Source organism: Symphalangus syndactylus, chromosome 17 (assembly GCF_028878055.3).
Source record: "Symphalangus syndactylus isolate Jambi chromosome 17, NHGRI_mSymSyn1-v2.1_pri, whole genome shotgun sequence".
Taxonomy (NCBI): Eukaryota; Metazoa; Chordata; class Mammalia; order Primates; family Hylobatidae; genus Symphalangus; species Symphalangus syndactylus.
The window spans coordinates 52,225,293-52,244,259 of NC_072439.2; the positions used below are offsets into that span (position 1 = coordinate 52,225,293).

Sequence of the window (18,967 nt, forward strand, 5' to 3'; positions counted from 1 at the left end):
ACAAGTTTTCCTTTCTGGAAAACCAGAAGGCCCTCTAGTGAAAAAAAAAAAAATCCATGTAAGGAATCTTCTCCAGTGTATCTGGAAAGGCTGGAGACATAATGGTGAAATGTCAAATCCGGCTTTGAAGATCATACTTAGTTCAGCCTTTTGATTAAAGGAGGTACAAGGTCATGAGTCTTCCCAGAGACTTCTCTAAGATACTATTTTTTTGTTGTTAAGCAAAAAAAGTACTGGAAAGATGTTCTTACCTTCCATCAGTCTATTTACTATAGGAAAGGGAGGTTGAGATCGATCCTTTAACTGTAGTGAAAGCTATAGTTCTTGAAATTAACAGTAATTTTATAATAAAAGTGTAAATATTAATAATTGGCTCCCTGTATTTAGGGATGCTTTTTTTAATGGCCTAAATTAGAATTGGTGTATTGCTACACCAGTGCCACAACAGCTGATGTTTGGTTATGGTTTAATGAGGAGTTTTGTGGTTTTGAGGAAATGTCACATGTAAATTTGACATACATATTGCAAAGTTTTAAAAGCTGACTTGTTGCAATGTTTTAAAATTATATTTAAAAATTATAGAAAAAGTTTCAGGAATTTCACAGTTAGACATTTCTTTGCTGGGGTTTTTTGTTTAGCGAGAGGCTAATTTTAGGTGTTTTTAAAAGATAAAAACTAATATTATGGATTTCCAGAATAATTAGTATGTGGAAGAATACAATGACATACATGTTAAAGCTTTCTCTTCCTATGGTTTCTTCTGAGTTCCTTCACATTTCTTAACCTCCCATTTCTAATTAGCCTTGTATTTTTGTTATATACTTCTGTTGGTTTGAAAAATACTCACTGACTGAAATTCATTCATCTTCTCTGCTTTTTGTAATTTAAAGTTCGTCTTTTTTTGTAGGTGACTCGCTTATGGGGAGTCTTTCTTCACTTGAGAACGCTTAGAGAATACCACGTGTCCATAAGTGAGCTCAGCTAGCTAGTCATTGAGAAATTTTGTGTGGATGGGACTACCAAGTAAACTGACTCCACAAGCCACTCAGAAAAATCCCTCTACTTTTATAGTCGCTGCCATGGTCACACACAGGGACACACCTGTAATGCAGATTGAGTTTATTTTTTCACCTTTGGTAATAATCAACAGGGATCTTCCCTTTTCTAGCTGCCACAAGCCAATTTTTTCCTGATAAGTTGGCAAATAACCTTTTGTTTTCCTCTGTTCCTGTATACTGCCCCATATCTCTTCAAGAAATGATGACTGGTTTCCTGACCTACCCCGCTTTCTATACACACACACACCCATCCACCCAAGAATGCAGATTACATTTTCCCTCCTCTGCACACCTCTCTCAATTTACAGCATACATACTTAGATTCCTCAGAACTTTAGTACGATGATAAGGCATGAAGCAGAGAGTTCTGTTGATAGATGGAAACTGAAATGTATTTAGAGTATGACATCAAAAATGCATTTATTTTTTCCTCTTACTGTGTTAAGAGTTGGTAATCTGAAAAATCTCATTTCCAAATTTGTGAATAGTTGACCTACAGATGCTACTGTATCAGTGTTCTTATCAATTGGAACAGTTAATTCAGTGCAGGGCTTTTGATGTATGTGCAGTCCTATTTCAAACATGACACTTCCCTCCCTTGCCCCAATCATTTAAAATCTACATTGCTTACCAAATGTTCATTTCTAATTTTTGTTATAGTCTTTCATTGGTTTTTAACTTGACATGCTAGTTTCCAAGATGTAATCTTACACATTTGACTGTTTTGTCACTGGTCCAACATACCTGGTGAAGGAATAAATCCATTAAGTAGAAATAGTTGGGTTTTTTTTTTTTTTAATAGAAAGCTTTGGTAAAAAACAAAACAAAAACAGGGCATTTTAAAATTTTGTGTTTGAAATTAAATTACAGTTTTCCAGGCATATGTTTACATTACTGAGATGAGTACTTTTGAGGAGACTACTATCTTAACTGAAAATTTTAATTTTAATGTGATTTTGGATTGCCGACTTAAAATCTGCATATTTTCAAATTTGAAATAAAACCAACTGGAGTGAGAGGTCTTGAGTAATTATGATTTAAACTTTGCAAGTAGTTTGACAAATTTCAGATCCTAAGGAAATATTTGTAAATAAGATGTATGCTTTTTTTAAAAAAAATTAGGACTTTAGTAAACAGTCTATTTGAGAAAAGTAAGGCACATGGGAAATTAACAAAAAGATTGAGTTGGTTTAGGTTGATACGTTGAAAACTCTGTCTTGAGATTTTGGTTCCATTACCTAATACAAAGTTCTATATTGGCTTAATTTTGAGATCATTTATAATTAAAGAACTGGGCCTTATAGTAATACATCTTAATATTATCACACCTTTAAAAGGCTGATGGTTGTATATGCAAAAAGTTCTCAATTAGCATTGCCTATTGACTCTACATTATTAATTACCATAAAGTTTATCTTTCTGGCGATTTTCATTAGAAAGGTTTATGGTCAGTTGTTAAGACTCTTCAAATTGATTTTGTGTAAACTGGTGGATGTGATGGTTGAAAATACCGTTCTTAAATACGTAGCTACTTTTATAGTGAACTTTACAAAACTTGTTTAAACTATGTACACACTTAACAGTCTCCTGTAAATGAGAGGAGATGCAAAATATTACTGGCCCTTACAGTACAGATCACTTTCCATAGATAGCCGACCAATGTGAACTCTGTAGGCCGCATTCCAGGAACTCTTATGAATGGCTGCAATTGTGAGCTGTAATCTGTGGCCAAAAGACTGTTGAAAACCTGATTCTAAGGATCCTTTGGTGGCAGATATTTCTATGTCTTGTTAATGGTTTTATTTGTGTGGTTTGCTAATGACCACTGATAAAGTATTGTACATTGTGAATGTTAAGTGGTGTGTCCTGGTATGTGCCATAAATACACATTTTGTTTGTACATTTATATGTATTTTAAACAAAATTCTGCTGCTTTTTTTACTTGAAGTTTAAGTGAGAGGATTAAGTAAATGTATACCAGGAGGCAGAACTGTCTCAGTCTTCGACCTCTGTTGTATGAAAGTCTCACTGAATTGAAGTCTCTAAAGATGGAAATTTCTTACTTGAATCTCTGTTTCTTGGAAGCTGACATTTATCTGTTAAATTGTGAAGGTAATTTTGCTCTTGTAGGTTTACAGTTGATGTGTAAATCACATACTAGAGACTATCCTATGCCTATCTACACGTTTAAGAGTGTTCTTACTGAGGAGTTAGTAATAAAAATGTAAAATCATATATATGTGATATTATTGTTTAGTATAAAAACTGATACTGATGTATTTATCAGGGGCACCACATAGATTACTAAAACATACTTTATTCATAAACGTGGCGTGAAATAAAAGAAATGACAGATTTCCAAAAAGGCTTACGATTTTCCAAACTACCCGAAATTCCTAAACCATGAGCTTTATCTGTAGGAGTGTGGCCTTTTATATTCACAGTGACACATATTGTATAAAATTTTATGTGCACTAAATCATATAGGCCAAACATTGGTAAATTTTTTTAGAAAACGTGATGGCTTATATGTGTGTGAATAATACAGATTCCAACTAACTATTTTAGTAACACTTGTTTTTTCTCTTTAGGCGATCACAACCCCTGAACTAAATCACCTTTATGAGAAGTCATTTTATATAGAACTGGTGGTAGGGATATATATGTCCTCTACTTCCTGAGAATAAAAATATAATGCCAATTCATTTGTTATTTAAGAATCCTGGGCCAGGAGCGGTAGCTCATGCCTTGTAATCCCAGCACTTTGGGAGACCAAGGTCAGAGGATTGCTTGATGCTGGGAGTTTGAGATCAGCCTAGGCAACATAGCAAGGCCTTGTCTCTACAAAACATTTAAAAATTAGCCAGGTCTGGAGGCCCACACCTATAGTCTTAGCTACTTGGGGAGGCTGTAGGAGGAGGATCACTTGAGCCCAGGAGCTGAAGGCTACAGTGAGCTATGTTATAATACTGCATTGAAGCCTGGGCCACACAGCAAGAACCTGTCTGTAAAAAGAAAAAAAATAATTCTGATAGCACTAATTTGGAAATAGTGAAATATGGTACTGGATCTATGAATCTGGTACTTCCCAATTAGGAATGGGAGTCTATCTTTCTCTGCACCAGAAAAGATCAGAAGCAGTTATGAACAAATAGCAGCCCCACCAATCAAGTAGTAAAGAAACCCAAATAAATCTGTTTCCTAATAGAGGAATGGTAGTTAGGAAAGTATAAAAGGAACCTGACCTTCCTTTCCTAAAATGGCAGGAGTCAGGGGAGGGGAAGTGTAGAATGATAGCAGATAACCAAAATGGAAGAAAATACAGTGGAGTGGCATGAAATATAGTCTCAAAAGAAATAGGAACATTTGTGAATACTGAGGAACGGTGTTCTGATTCTTTCTTTGAAGAATTGTTTTAGTCCAGTGTATATTTCCTTTTCTGAAGATTCTGTTTATTTCTTAATTGCATTACTCTTTAAATACTTAAAGTATGAGGAAGGAGAGGCCTTACAAAAGCAGGTCTGTCTGGTTAAACATAGCCTGAATGATATTCCGTAAGTAATTCCTTAATTGGAAAAGCAGATTTTTAGTAAGAAATATTAATCATATTTAAGGGGTATGTTTTGTGTAGCAAAACTCCTAAATTAGAATAAATTATTTAAGTATATGGTTTTCCTTTATACCAAACCAATGGGCTTGTGATTTGAGGCTACCTATTTTCGATGGTATTGTATTGAGTCCACAAAGAATATGTATACCTGAATCATTGGTATAATGTCTTTCCCACAGCAATTCTTGAACATATCAAATTACTTAATATTTGTTATATTCTTAATCTGGCATTGCTTAGGGCAAAAACTGGGTGTCCTTCATAAAAAGGTAGGAACAGTAGCCAATTTGCACCATTCCTATACATTATTCCGTGACTTTAGTAAGCATACTTTGAGGTATACTCTTCAAATTTGGCTTAGTAATATTAAAGGTATATTGATGGATTGTTTCCTGTATGAAAGTATTGCATGAGTTCTGCTCTTAAATCAGGTGAATTAAATTTCATCTAGATTGCTTATCTCAAATTTAAAGCCTCAAATCAGACTTAAATAATTAGTATTTAGTATTTAGTTTGATTCCTTTGTACCCAAGCTAATTTTTGTTTAAAAAGTGCTTCCATCCTTTTAAGTTGTACATTTATTTGTGATGTTAGTGAAAATTCTGCAGATAATTGAGTTAATTTTATTAGTGTTTGCCTGGGACATATACCTATTATTAGGGTAAGCAGGACAAATAAGTAAAGTCTAAATGTTAAATTACTTAAAGCTTCTTTTCCCATAAGCCTTTACTAAAATTTGTCTAAAGAATATTGCTTTGTAGAAGATGGAGTTTGTGATTAATGTGTCAATTATTGTAAATAATAATGGCATAGTTTTAAATGTTAGTTTTAGGCTGTTCATCTTCATTATTACACAAGTATATAATTTAATCTGAGTAAAGGATTCCCAAAGGTAAGTGTAAAGCCCGCTAGTTTCTAAAGTAGGGTTAGTATTTCGTTTTTATCCAGTGGTTTTGTATGTTAAAGCAAAATAAATCTTTCCTTGGTATACCGTCTACCTGGTATTTGAAGACAAAACAGAGGGAGGAGCTGTTTTGATCAAATAAAACCAATAGCGTGTTTAATTATGTGTTAACATGTGAATGACCATTACAGAGACAGAGTCAGACATACCTGGGCCAAAATCTAACTGCTACATTTGACCTTGAGCTAGTTGGAGTAGATGCCTTGTTTCCTCTTAACGAAAAATGGGGATTGTACCTACCTGGGAGAGTTTTAAGGGATTAAATGATGTATGCAAGTAATTTGAACAGTCTTTAACATAATATATGTGGCAAACATATATCACAGAAATGTTAATATTTCAGTGTCCAAACTGCTCTCCCAGATCACCCCTTTACATGCTATAAATCATACCAAGAATCTTCCATTTTAATATGAAAGCGTAATTGTATGGTATGGATGTAGTCAGAAAAAAGGAGATGATGTTTTAGTCTAGAGGAGTCATGATGTTGTAAGAAATATAGGGAATTGTGTTCCAGTCCTGGCTCTTCTATCATTTAGCTGGTTTCTTTGGTTAAGTCATTTCACTTGTCTCTTTTTCTTTTTTGAGACTTTGTCAAATTTTAAGATTCCTTCTAGCCTTATGTATATATGAGTCCATACATTCAAGTGTGCTTCATGAGAGAACTGCAAACTTAAACTTTCTTCTTTTTACCCCTTTCCTGCCACTTGACTATTGTGTGGCAATAAATGAAGTTTGTAAATACTCATTAAGTAGGTTGATTGCCCAAGAAAACATTTTAAACAATGTATCAGTCATTCAGTTTTCATGATGCTCTGCGAGTAGTGAGCACTGGAATACAAATATGAGACTATCCTGCCCTCCTAGATCTCAGGCATTTTCATCATCATGAAAATGATGATCAGATGTATACTTTGACATACATTGTAGGTGGTGATGGAGTAATATAAGGTGCTAATGGGAACAGTTTGAGACATCAGATCAGATTGGGATTGGGAGGGTAGTAGACTGACTTCTATTTAAAAATTATTCTCTGCATAGGTATTTATATAGTTCAAAACTCAAAATATATAAGAGTAAAATCGAAAGCCTCTCTGCTACCTCTGTCCTCCAGCCACCCTGTTTGTCCTTAGAAGTAACCCATTATTACTTGTACATTCTTTTGAGGCTAACTCTTGAACTAAATCTTAAAATGTTCATTCAGATTAGGTCACTAAGAAGAGAAGGGGATAGTTTTCCAAGCAGAGGTAAAAGGCAGTTTGTATAATGATGTGAAAGAGTGAGAATCTATCATTTGGAAAATGGTATTATTAATTTGACAAGAACCAGAGTGAAGGACTTAAATGTCATGGTAAGAAATTTAGATTTTTATAGTAAGTTGTTGTTAAAGGTGTTTCTTGAAGCTTTTATTGTTAAAATAATATATATCTTGAAATGATTTCAGTATCCTTTTAGTGATTATTGCATTTTAAGTTACAATCTTATGATAAAGTTGTGTTAAGGGAATACCTTCGGAACGCTGAGTCCCAAAAATCAGAATTCTTATCTAATGAAATGTGCTAAATATTTTGGTACACCTAGCTCTAAGTTTAAGTATTCTGTTTCCCTCAATATTACCTTGATAATGTCAGAACATTTGGTACATGTTGAGATACTCTACCAAAATTTGATTTATAGGCAGCATAATTTGGAAACTAACCTTAAACACAAAGCAAGCTTATTTGTGTCAGGTCCTGTGTATACAGACTTTCATTTGATCGTTTCAACAATTTGTAAGAAAGTGGTTTCTTCCCTTCCCCCTTTCTTATGGATTAAGGAAACTGAGACTCTGAAAATTTGAGTCACCTAGGTATCGGGTGACAAAGCATAGACTCATATTCAGACCTTTAACCTAAAGCCAGTGCTTTTGAATATTCCCAGAGTTAGAAGTTTGTTTTATTACTTGGCAGACAATAAGTTAGGAAGAAGGAAGAGCTACCATAGCCACTGATTTGTTGTGTTGTAACCCTTTACCTAAAGAATATTTTTAACCATTTTGAATTCCCCAGATAGTAATACTGGAGATGGTGCTTGTTGATATTCTTCATATTGTATGTCCCTGGTTTCTATTTAGAGATCTCTGAAGTAGAATTTTGGCATAGATTAAGAGAAAGAGGTGTTTGTTGAGTGCTCAAGTACCTCATGCTTTAAGCTTTGACAATTTTTGTAGCTTAGTTTTGAGGTATGGAATGTTTGTTTTTTTCTCCCTGTTGTACTTAGCTACCCTACAAAGATAGTGTCTTGCAAAAACAGGTAGACATGCCACATACTTTGAGTCATTTTCTGATGTAGTATTTTCACATACTTGGAAATTAATGCAATGGACTATTGAGTATATAAAGTCAGAAAGAAAAGAATATATTTTATTTAGTGATGTTGAAGAATGTTTACAAATAGGAAAACAGCATTTTTGTTTAGGTGGCTGAAGTATAGTGTAAACCACATCTCAGTCTTCCTAGAATTGCTTCGTTGCCTCTATATTTAGAATGGTAGTTTATATTAATATCAAATAAATTGTTAGAAAGCTGGTTTCAAATTTTACTTCTTGAGTGGAAGAGAATTTGTGACCACAGCTGCATAAAAAGTCAGTATTTCCTTCTAATAAAATTTTTAATTTCAGTTGCCCCTTCATGCTTTCAGGTTTCATGGACTGTAACCTTGAAATGATCCCATTAACAGCCTTTTCCTTGGGCTCTTAATCTCCTCAATTTTATGCCATTCCAAAATAGAAGTCTCTCTGATGATCAAGCCCTTCAATCTTTACAAATGGCTCTTTTCCCTTCTACTTCCTTGATCAGTGATTTCACAGACTTGACTCCTTTAATCTGTTAGTCAGTGTTTGGAGACTAATTATTGTTGCTGTTTGCTACGAACCCCTCAGTTTATGGATAACATCCCAGTATCCCAGAAACAAAATTTCATAGCTTATAAGACTATCTAAATTTTTACCCTTAAAATCTAGACTGTTCAAAGTTTTATGTAGTACATAGATTGTATAACTATGTACTATAGAAAACCATGTACTGTGGCTTCTTCACTTTGAATGTATGTAGAGTGATTGTTAATTGTTAGCTTTTGCAAATTAAGTGTATTCTAATATGTGCTAAAAACTTTAGGTCCATTTATACAGTATTTTATTTCACAGGTTCTTTCCACATCCCAGTATTTACTACTAACTACAAATATGTTTGTTTTTCACTTTTACGTTTGACTTAAGAGATATTTCACTATTCTGTAAAACTGCTGGAATTTTATAACAAGTCATATGACTTCATTTGGAACCAATTTACCTGGAATATGAATTTGATTCAAGTTAAATATTTTTATTTCCAAAGTCAGAGGATCTAAAGGTCTTTTAAAGAGGCCAGATGTGGTGGCTCATGCCTTTAATCCCAGCACTTTGGGAGGCCGAGGCGGGTGGATCACCTGAGGTCAGGAGTTTGAGACCAGCCTGGCCAACATGGTGAAACCCCATCTCTACTAAAAATACCAAAAATTAGCTGGGTGTGGTGGTTGGAGCCTGTAATCCCAGCTACTCGGGAGGCTGAGGCGGGAGGATCATTTGAACCCAGGAGGCAGAGGTTGCAGTGAGCCGTGATTGTGCCATTGCACTCCAGCCTGAGCGACAAGAGTGAAACTCTGTCTCCAAAAAATAATAAAGTTCTTTTAAAGAATATCATCCTTATAAATATATTGTGAGTACTCTTTAATGAATTTTGAATTGTAGACTGGCAGAATAACTTCCAAGATACTCTTTCTTATTCTTTTGTATATACTACCTTCCTCTTTGAGTCACTCCATTTAAACTGGAGGTCTCCAAACAGACCTTTGAGGATAGCAAACTAGTTCCCATATGTTCCTGGGCAAGCCTGTTTTTTTTATAAACAAAGAGAAACAACAACCAAAAAAAAAAAAAAAAACCAGATTGAATGTTCAGTTGGCTCAGTTAGTTTTCATTTGATTTGGCAGACTGACTTCTAAGTACAGCGAAAAAAGTGGCCTGACAAATACATCTTAAGAGGATGTAAGCCGTTAAATAAACAGTAGTTAGAAGCCTCTTAAGCTTTTCTTGTTATTAGCAGGTCTAATCAGTGCCTTTGATTGCCTTAGACCTAGTTAGGAGAAAAGTGGAGAAAGGGTTAAAAGAATAGAAAGGAGTTGAAGTAGGGCAAGCAATGAGAAATACACGTATTACTCTCCTAATTAATCAAACAGTTACTTTGGTGATTCTCTGGCATCTTGGAAGTCATTTTTTTTTTATTGTACTAATAATTCTGCACCGACTTTAAGGCTCTTAATAGGACTGCAGAATTGCCATGTTTTATCTAAACCTCATTTTGTAGATTAAAATAATGCTATTGATGATTCACTCTATGCCAGGAACTTTACATTTAGTCTCAATTCTTTAGCCTGCAAAGCTAGGTAGTAATGTAACCAGTTAACAGATGAAGAGACAGACTTAAAGAGGTCAAACTTTAACACTGCTATGTGTTTAGTATAGTGGTTTAAGAGCATAAACTCTGGAACTAGATTGCCACCTACTAGCTCAATGATACAAGGCAAGTTACTTCTATCTGACCCAGTTTTCTCCTCTATGAGATGGGAATAATAATGGTGCCTACCTCCTAGGGCTGTTGTCAGAATTTAGTTAATGAGTGTAAAGCACTTAGAATAGTGTGTGGTACCTAATAAACACATTCTTAACTGCTGCTCTTCTGCTACAGCATGGGCTAAGAATTTTAAAAGTTATGTGGCAAAGTTTCTTTAGCTTCCAGACGTACAGGTTGAAGGTGGGGGAGACTATAGAAGTTGCTGAGGAGGAGATAACAGGTTTGTCAAAAGTTTAAATCCCCGTGGAACCAGTCCCTAGATACGAGGTGAATCATACTTACTGGGAGATAGTCCAGAAGAGCCCATCAGTTAAGAGTCTATGATGAAAGCCCTAGGAATGGTAGAAATGAAGGATAATTATGATAAATAGGCTTTTACCCCCTAAAGTGACACTGTACCAATATTAGAATCAGAAAGCCAGAAAGCTGCCAAACAATTGCAGCGCCATTTTTTGCCCTAGACGAGAAAAAAAACACATATAAATAAATGGATTTCGAAGGTGGAAATATGTCAAGTCCAACCCAGGAAATAATTCTTCATTGTTAATCAAACCTTTGCTACTTTTAACAGAGCCTAAGAAAAGTTTTTACATTGTGAAGATGTAGCTTAACTTACTTTATATGAATACCTAAGAACAGCCTTGTTAAACTGCTAAACAATATAGATATTTGTAAAGGCATTTAGAAGAGTGTTGATTAGGCTATGAATTAGTCACATTTATATGCACACACACACAAAATTGGATGCTACTTAGTATTTAGTTTCATCTGCATTACCTCTTTATTTTATAACTGTGATCCTAAATTATTGTTGAAGTCTGCTGGATTTTGTCCAGTTTTTAATTTCTTTTAAAGTGTTGTTTTAAGCAAACTTATGTGGTTTTTTAATCTTTTTATTATTAAAAGTTACAGTGTGTTAGAAATCTAAAATCTTCCATCTTCTTTTGAAAAGTAGTGATTATACTGTACGTTCTCAACCTCATTTCCATTTGATTCTCGGATCTCACAGGAATCCTTCAACTGCTTTCTACCAAGCGTTCCATTTGAACACGTTACAGGAATCAAAGAGCCTCTGGGATAGGTATGAATACTTACATATGGAATGCATACATGCAAAACTGTATGCATGAATTGCTTTGCACTGTACTGGTTTCTCATTAAAACTGATCTTTGTTATTTTAGAGGGGGAAATCACATGGTATCTAGCATGGGACAAAGCAGCAAAATAAACCAAAAGGACAATCTCTATTTTATATGGAAAATAAACATACTTTTCTGCATCCTGTGTACTTTAAGTATATCTGTATTTTTGAAGGGTTCATATTGTGTTGAATTTTTGATATGAAATAGTCACTTCCCCAGTGTATTTTAATGCAAATGCATACTCTATAAAATAAACTATATTTTAATTTTTGTACTATTTTATGTTTTTTTTTTCTGTAAAAGCCATAGTGATTCAAAGCAAAATGTTATTTCAAATTATGAAACTGGAGGAGGAACAAGACCAAGGTATCAAAGTAATCATTATTTAATTTTTGGCAGGAAACTTTAAGTTTGTTTGCTATTCACTAGGTCTGCATTACTGATTTGTAAGCCCGTAAAACAGTTTGCTTTCTTACAGAAATGTTGTATAGATTTTACTGTTAACTTTTAAAAATACAGAATGAAGTCTTGGAGTTCTTTTATGGCAAAAGATACTTTGGTTTATCTTTCTGCTTAACACATGTTTTAAGTAGTGTATGCTCTGTTCAATCGTTTTGCTGAATATTTATTAGCACTCCATCATTTTGTGTTTAATTAATAGAAGTTGAGTTCAAACAATGTTTTTAAAATTCACACAAAGCTCGTTAGATTCTTTTAACTCTGCCTGGCAACGCATTTGTGTCTTCTGGCATAGTTTTGGATAACACTCATGAACTCAACTCCATCTCTTTCATTAGAAAAGAGTATTGCTAAGTGCATGTACATGTCATATTAAGACATGATACACATTGCCTAGAAATGCTAAAACAGTCTTAATTCTTCTGCTTGATTTGCTTGTGTGTGTCACTCTAGGGAAATTTTCTAACAGTATCTTTTTGATGGTGTGTTCTAGAAATGTTTTTAAATAGTTACTTTTAGAACAGGAAGTTTTAAAATTTGTAGTACCATGTTTATAAAATAAACTTTTAAATAGTTCTCTAGCCATTTAAATTAATACATAAATGTAAATTGTGAGATGAAATAAACATGAAGGTTTAATCATTCAAATAGTTTTCCAAATGTAGCCAGAATGTGAGTACTTTGGGGTATGCTTTATAGTTTCCCTTAGAAAAAGGAAAAATAGCACTCTATTTAGAAATGTAATAAGAGTAGCTTTCAAAAGTATGATGACTTATTTCAAATAGCTAACTTTGAGCTGTCATGATGTCGATATGAATGATATATATTATTTTTATCAGTGTAGAAAGGTTTGAGCTATATTTTTGATAATTTGAATCTAATATTGAAAGGTTTATTTTGTTTCATAATAAAACAACCATAGAAGTTGCCTGTACATCATTTGTTGTTACAGCTAAATACTCCTTATATGTTTTCTTTTTTAGCTACCTGAAACTTTTAAGGTATCAGAAATGAGGCAAGTTGCATATCTTTGGTTTCTCATGGGTTGAAAATACTTATTTTCTCTCCTCCTTGGAGCCTGTTGTTCAGAGCCAAAGAAGTTAGTGGATATTTGTCTGTAGTGTGTTAGTGCCAAAATGTAATAAAATCAAAATATAATCAGATCAGCCATTCTTCACTGTAAATTAGTCTTGTTGGTACTAAGGTGACAAGCCCAACCCAATGGAAACTGACTCTAGTGGCTTTCTTTTAACTTTTCAACTAGCTTATTAAATTTTCCATTGAGAGGAGCAATTATGGCTAACTTTATTAGTTTTAATAATCTACACTTTCAGTTGGCAGCTATCTACAGAATTACTGATAGGTATATCAGCTAATAAAGTATCGTGAGACCGTTTATTCCAAACGGATTGAAGATTTGTATGTGTTAAGCTTTAAAAAATGTTAAATATAACTTCTGACCTTGTTTGTTTTGGACATCACCAAATCACATTGTTCATTTTTACTATTATAAATTTAGGATTATTTTTTATTTTACTACTAATTTGGCAAATAGGTATTTGGCAGGGGTGATTCTCCTATTAAAGAGAGACGTTGACTGGGCGCAGTGGCTCACACCTGTAATCCCAGCACTTTGGGAGGCTGAGGCAAGTGGATCACCTGAGGTCAGAAGTTCGAGACCAGCCTGGTCAACATGGTGAAACCCCATCTCTACTAAAAATACAAAAATTAGCTGGGTATGGTGGCACGCGCCTGTAATCCCAGCTACTCGGGAGGCCAAGGCAGAGAATTGCCTAAACCTGGGAAGCGGAGGTTGCAGTGAGCTGAGATTGCACCATGGCACTCCAACCTGGGTGCCAAGCGAAACTCCGTCTCAAAAAGAAAAAGATGTTTGGAAAGTTAAGGGACTGCAAGTCCCTAACGTTATCTTCTACATTATCTTTTATTTTGAGGCATAAATTTGTCTCGCTATTGCTAGATAACAAATTTTAGGCTCCTATTTATGAAATGTTGGAAATCATTTTCAGTAGGGGCAGCTTTTAAGTGCCCATTTTCAGTAGACCTACTCTAAATAGCTGAATATCCCTAGTTTGATTTTGCCTAACTAGAAAGACAAGAATCTCCTTTTTTCCCCAGGAATCTTTCAGTTTAGCAGAATATCTTTTAATCAAAATGTAAGTAACTAATATACCTTTCTCATATTGACTTAAAGTTCTCTAATGGCCCCTTTGTTTCCTTCCATATTTAAATTAGAATTGGCAAATTAATAGACTTTTCACCAAGCAGCCTGCCTCTGCCTATATTTAGATATTTCTCCTTCCATTTATATCCAGTGCTTTACTCAGTTATTGTACTAAAATTGAAGCTACCCTCAAGCCTTCCTTTCCCTTTTTCTGTAGGTGCCATCATGGTTTCTGTCTTCTCTGTTTGCCATTTGCAGAGCCCTCAGGGAATCAATCAGCTGAAACCATCTTCAAATGTAGGGACAGTAAATACTGATAACTCAAAAATAATCCAACCCTTTCTTCAGTAGCCCAAACTGTTATGAGTTGATTCTTTATTAAAATAAATACTATAACTTCCATAGTTAGCTTTCTGGGAGATTATCTTACTATGGAGGAGTTAGTTTTTCCTGAGATCCTAGCCTATTGGCATTTCAGAATAGTAACTTTAAAATTTGGCTTCCTATTTTCTAAAGAACAGTTTTCCAAAGTTAATACTTGGCATTGCTTTGTTAAATTGGCAGAATTAGTTTAGAAACCTATCCTGATGATCACTGGGGAGCAGCGAGCAGGTTGTCATTGGGAGTCCTTTGTTTACAAAAGCTCAGCGTAAGGGTTTATAGCGAACAATTTTACCCTCTTCTAAATACCAGGTCTCTAAAGTAAAGGAGTACTAAAGGGAATAAACTTCAGCAAGACTAAAGGAAGAAATCAGGTAGCTTGTAAGGCTTTAACCTCATTGATAAGCACTTGCAGGGCTTTGTCTTCATTAAGAAATGCATAAATGTAGTTAAAACAAGTGAGAGAACAGTTGCTAGGTGTACATCCCCTTGAGTCTGCTTGTCTGTCCTTATGATAGCACCAGTATTTAGAGAGAAGTTAATAAGGAAAGTAGTAGACATGGGTTATTAATTTAAAATGAAAGTCTAGTAAGTTTATCCTAAATTTTTTTACTAGCTAATTGATGATCTCAAATTGTTTTCTACAGTGATTATTCACTTATTACCTCTAATTTTAAAATTATTGGATTAAAAAAAGTCTTCTTATTTAAACAGCCTCAAGTATTTTGTGTAGGGAACGCCTTCCAGTATTTTCTATCATTGTTCCCTATGAGGTGTTTTTTTTGAAGCTAGGAATAAATTAGAACTAAGCTGTTTATGTCATAAATACCATTAGTACCATATGAGACAATTTATTTTGTTTTGCTCATCTCTAAGAATCTTGGGTCCATCATTAACATCCACCAGTACTTGTTACCCAAATGGTAAAACTCAAGTTGTACAACTTAGCTGATCTAGTTTTTGAATGCTTGGTGATAGGACTTGTAAAAATTTTTTATTGAAGTATAATTTGTATCAGAAAAGTGCACCGTTCATAAATATATAGCTCAAATTGAACACACCTGTGTAGCCAGCACCCAGATCAATACATAGAATATTATAAGCCCCTTTCATGTCCTCTTCATGCCCCCCATCAGTCACTTCCCCTCCCAATCCTAATTTCTAATGTGTTATATATGTAGGACCATACACTATATGTGTTTTGCGTCTGACCTCTTTCATCCAGCATTGTATTTGAGATTCATCTGTATGGTTCGGCATAGTTGTAGATATGGACTATATAATTTTAAAGAATCACTCAAGTAGCTTATTTGTTGGAGACTGGTAATGGTTAAATGTTCTCTCCTAGTGATTATGCATAAGTATCTTGAGGATATGTACCTGAACCATTTTGTGACCAACCCCAATATATTCCTTACTAATTTGTACCTAGTACTTACATAATTTATTATCTGATTATATTTCAACCTATTCCACTGAAAGACATCTAGTAGAGGATAGTCCAAGAAGCTAAAAATTAGAGTATAGCTTTTTAATGATTGTCGCCTTTTATTCTTCCTCCCTCCCTCCCTCTTTCCTTCCTTCATTTCCTCCTTCCTTCTTCTCTTCCTCTCCTTCCTTCCTTTTATTTTACTTTTTAATCTGAAATAATTTTAGATTTAAAGTTGCAAAAATAGTTCTGAGGGTTCTCGTATGTCCTTTACCTAGCTTCCCTTAATGTTAACATGTTGTACAACCTTAGTACAATTATCAAAGTTAGGAAGTTAACATTGATAGAATACTATTAACTAAATTACAGATCTTATTTTAATTTTACCAAGTCTTCCACTTTTCTAAGTGTCCTTTTTCTGTTCCAGGATCCAATTCAGGATTCCACATTGTGTTTAGTCATTATGTCTTCCATTTTAATTTGTAACATAGCACTGTTCCTTTATTGAACATAGGGAGTAGCAAGTCTGGTCTTATTGGTGTGAAGAGTCAGTTAACTAAGATTGCCTACAAATTTCCACCTTTTCTGCAGTGCTTACTACAGTTGCTCTTCTCACAGGACTCGTATATAAATGTTTTCATCAGTAGTTTAATTTGTAGTTCTTAAGTGGGGGATGGGGCAGGCCCAGGGTAGGAGGGGCAGGTAATCACTGGTACTTAGAGGATGAAAGCTTCATATATTCCCTCTAAAACTCATTTTTGGATCCCTGATTTAGATGGAAACCTCACGGCGTGGTTATGTTCAGATGACATTAAATCAAGGAAGTGATAGCCATTGTGGATGACAGCATTTATAAATTTAACTGAAACAAATACAGAAATCAAGAAATTGGAAGAACTTATATGTAAATTCAGGGAGGTTGAAACCTAGGTTGACTAGGTATAGTAAAAAAAAAAAAAAAAAAAAACATAGTTATGTGTGTTAATGGCATTTTGTAGTATTGGTTAGCAAGTGACAGCGCTGCCACAAAAACTAATGTGATTTTAAGTGATGTTTCTAGAACTAGAGTAAGAAATGATGGTGACTAATCTGTTGTACTCCATTTCTGCAGAACAGTTGTTCTAAATACAAAACTAACTAGAAAACCAAATTTCTTTATACTCTACTTGCATATCCAGGGGTATTTCAACAGGCAGGCCTGAGTGAGCTTACTTAAAAGTAAACAGATCCCTTGGGAAATGGTCTTGCCATCACTAGAAATAATAAAACTATCTTCCTGTCTGTTAACCAGGGATGCTGATTTTAAGTGAAATTTAATTTTAGTTACATTTAAAATGCCTACTCTGGAGTTTTATTTCCCCAACTTTTCTAAATGGAAGAGAAAAGAGGTAAGTACAAGCATTGGAATTGAACTCCTTTACTTCTGTTTTGTTATTATTGGCTGTGTTTATCAGTAAACCTGAAAGAGCTGTGTATTTGCTTAAGGAATGGAAGGCTAGCAAACTATTCTGCTCTTTTAGGAAAGAATTCCATGTCAGAGGCAGTAAATGTTGGTCTGAATGGAGAAACCAGTGGAGCTTCCCTCAGAAGAAAATGAGTGACAGTAAGCTTATTTGGAAATGAGAATTGCCATAGGTAGTGGTGGTAAATGAAGCCCCACAAATAACTAGGCACCAGTTATCACCATGCTGGTGATTTCAACAGCATCTTAAAAACTAGTGAATTCTTCATACCTAGGTGCCAAGGGGAGGTAGAGTAACTCATGGAGAAAAATAACCACATTACAGACTGACTGGCAGAATTTAAGGTTAACTTCATTTAGAAATCGTGGACTATATATATAAATGGGCATCAGTCTAGGTCATAGTCATAGGACTATAGGGAAGACCAGGCCTGCAAGTTTTTAAAAGCCACATGCTTGGTTATGAAATTGATGCTCTCAAAATATAATTCAAATTCTTGTTGATATGGAAATAAGAATAGTATGTAGGAAAGAAATACAATTGTATGTAGAGTGTAGTGAAGGTAGATCATTGGGATTTTAATGGAAGATGAAAGAAGCCACTTAAAACTGTTTGAAGCTCATGCCTACAGTGTTCTGAAAAGCTACTTGGGAAGTTCAGTAAAGTATTAGATGCTTGGTCATATTATAAAGTAGTCTCTTTAGCAATATGTGTTTGTCCCCAATTATAGTTACTTGCTATTTAAAGCATTTTCCTGTTACCATCTTCAGCGGTCTTAGATCGCGTTTTCCAACCAAAAGACTCTAAAACCTTAAAAATCTCACTTTTTTAGAGTAGTTCAGAATGAAGCTAAGGGAAAATATCAGGAATGCTTGCAATTACTTGACTCAGCAAAAGTTTGTTCTCCTATAATTAAATACTAGAAGAAACAATAAGATTTAGTAACTGCTTTCAGTGAGGTTGGTCTTAATATGGAAAATCGTAAATACATTATCACATGATTGAAAGTAATAACTCATATAAAATGTAAGCACTTCATGTCTCTCAAGTACAGCTGGAGGGATTGGTCAAACCTTCTTCAGGAGGTGGCTTTTGAGTTGGAAACTGAAAGGTGGGTAGAATTTGGTCATGCAGAATTAAAGAACTGAGGGGAAGGGAACATTCCAGTTAGAGGAAATACTGTGCACCACTATGGAAGTACTGGGCTTATATGATAAGGATAAAGTTAAATTTGGTGGGTGTATAACATTTGAAGACAGGAGAGGAGAGCAGTTAGATTAGAGACAGAGATTCTAGAAAGGTACTGAAGCCTGAATTAGGCAATGGGGATGAGATAGGAATTAACAGGATTTTACAACTGATTGGTCATGATAGGGGAGCAGTCGTACTTGACTCCAAAGTGCCAAACCTAATTGACTGAGGGAATGCTGGTACTGTTAGAAAGTATTAGTGAAAGAATTAGTTTGGGAAGGAGAAAGTAGTGATGAGTTTTTGTTTTTAGCTGTTTTTTGGATGAGTTGATAAGCTGGTACAAAGTCAAGGTGAAAATATTTGGGGTGCAGCTGAGGCTGCAGACTTGCAGCTTGGTATAGAAATTAAAGCTAGTTGAGATTTAAGAATGTTTTATTA

At 34.6% G+C, this 18,967-nt stretch overlaps 1 protein-coding gene across 8 annotated transcripts in view; it reads left to right on the plus strand.

The window, feature by feature from the left end:
• TSC22D2 (TSC22 domain family member 2) overlaps positions 1–18,967 on the plus strand; it is a 55,673-nt gene that overhangs the window by 7,395 nt on the left and 29,311 nt on the right. For 3 of the 8 annotated variants that reach the window (XR_008652202.2, XM_055250768.2, XM_063620230.1), the window contains exon 2: positions 11,291–11,362. The exons of 2 other annotated variants lie outside the window; for them this stretch is intronic. Coding sequence is in view for 5 of the 6 variants with exons in the window: in XM_055250768.2 (XP_055106743.2) it covers positions 11,291–11,362 (72 nt within the window). In the remaining variant the exon portion in view is untranslated. Of the gene's footprint in view, positions 1–907; positions 3,292–11,290; positions 11,363–12,866; positions 18,364–18,967 lie in introns of those variants that run through there. 3 more of the 8 variants (XM_055250771.2, XM_063620231.1, XM_055247264.2) reach the window with 3 other exon arrangements.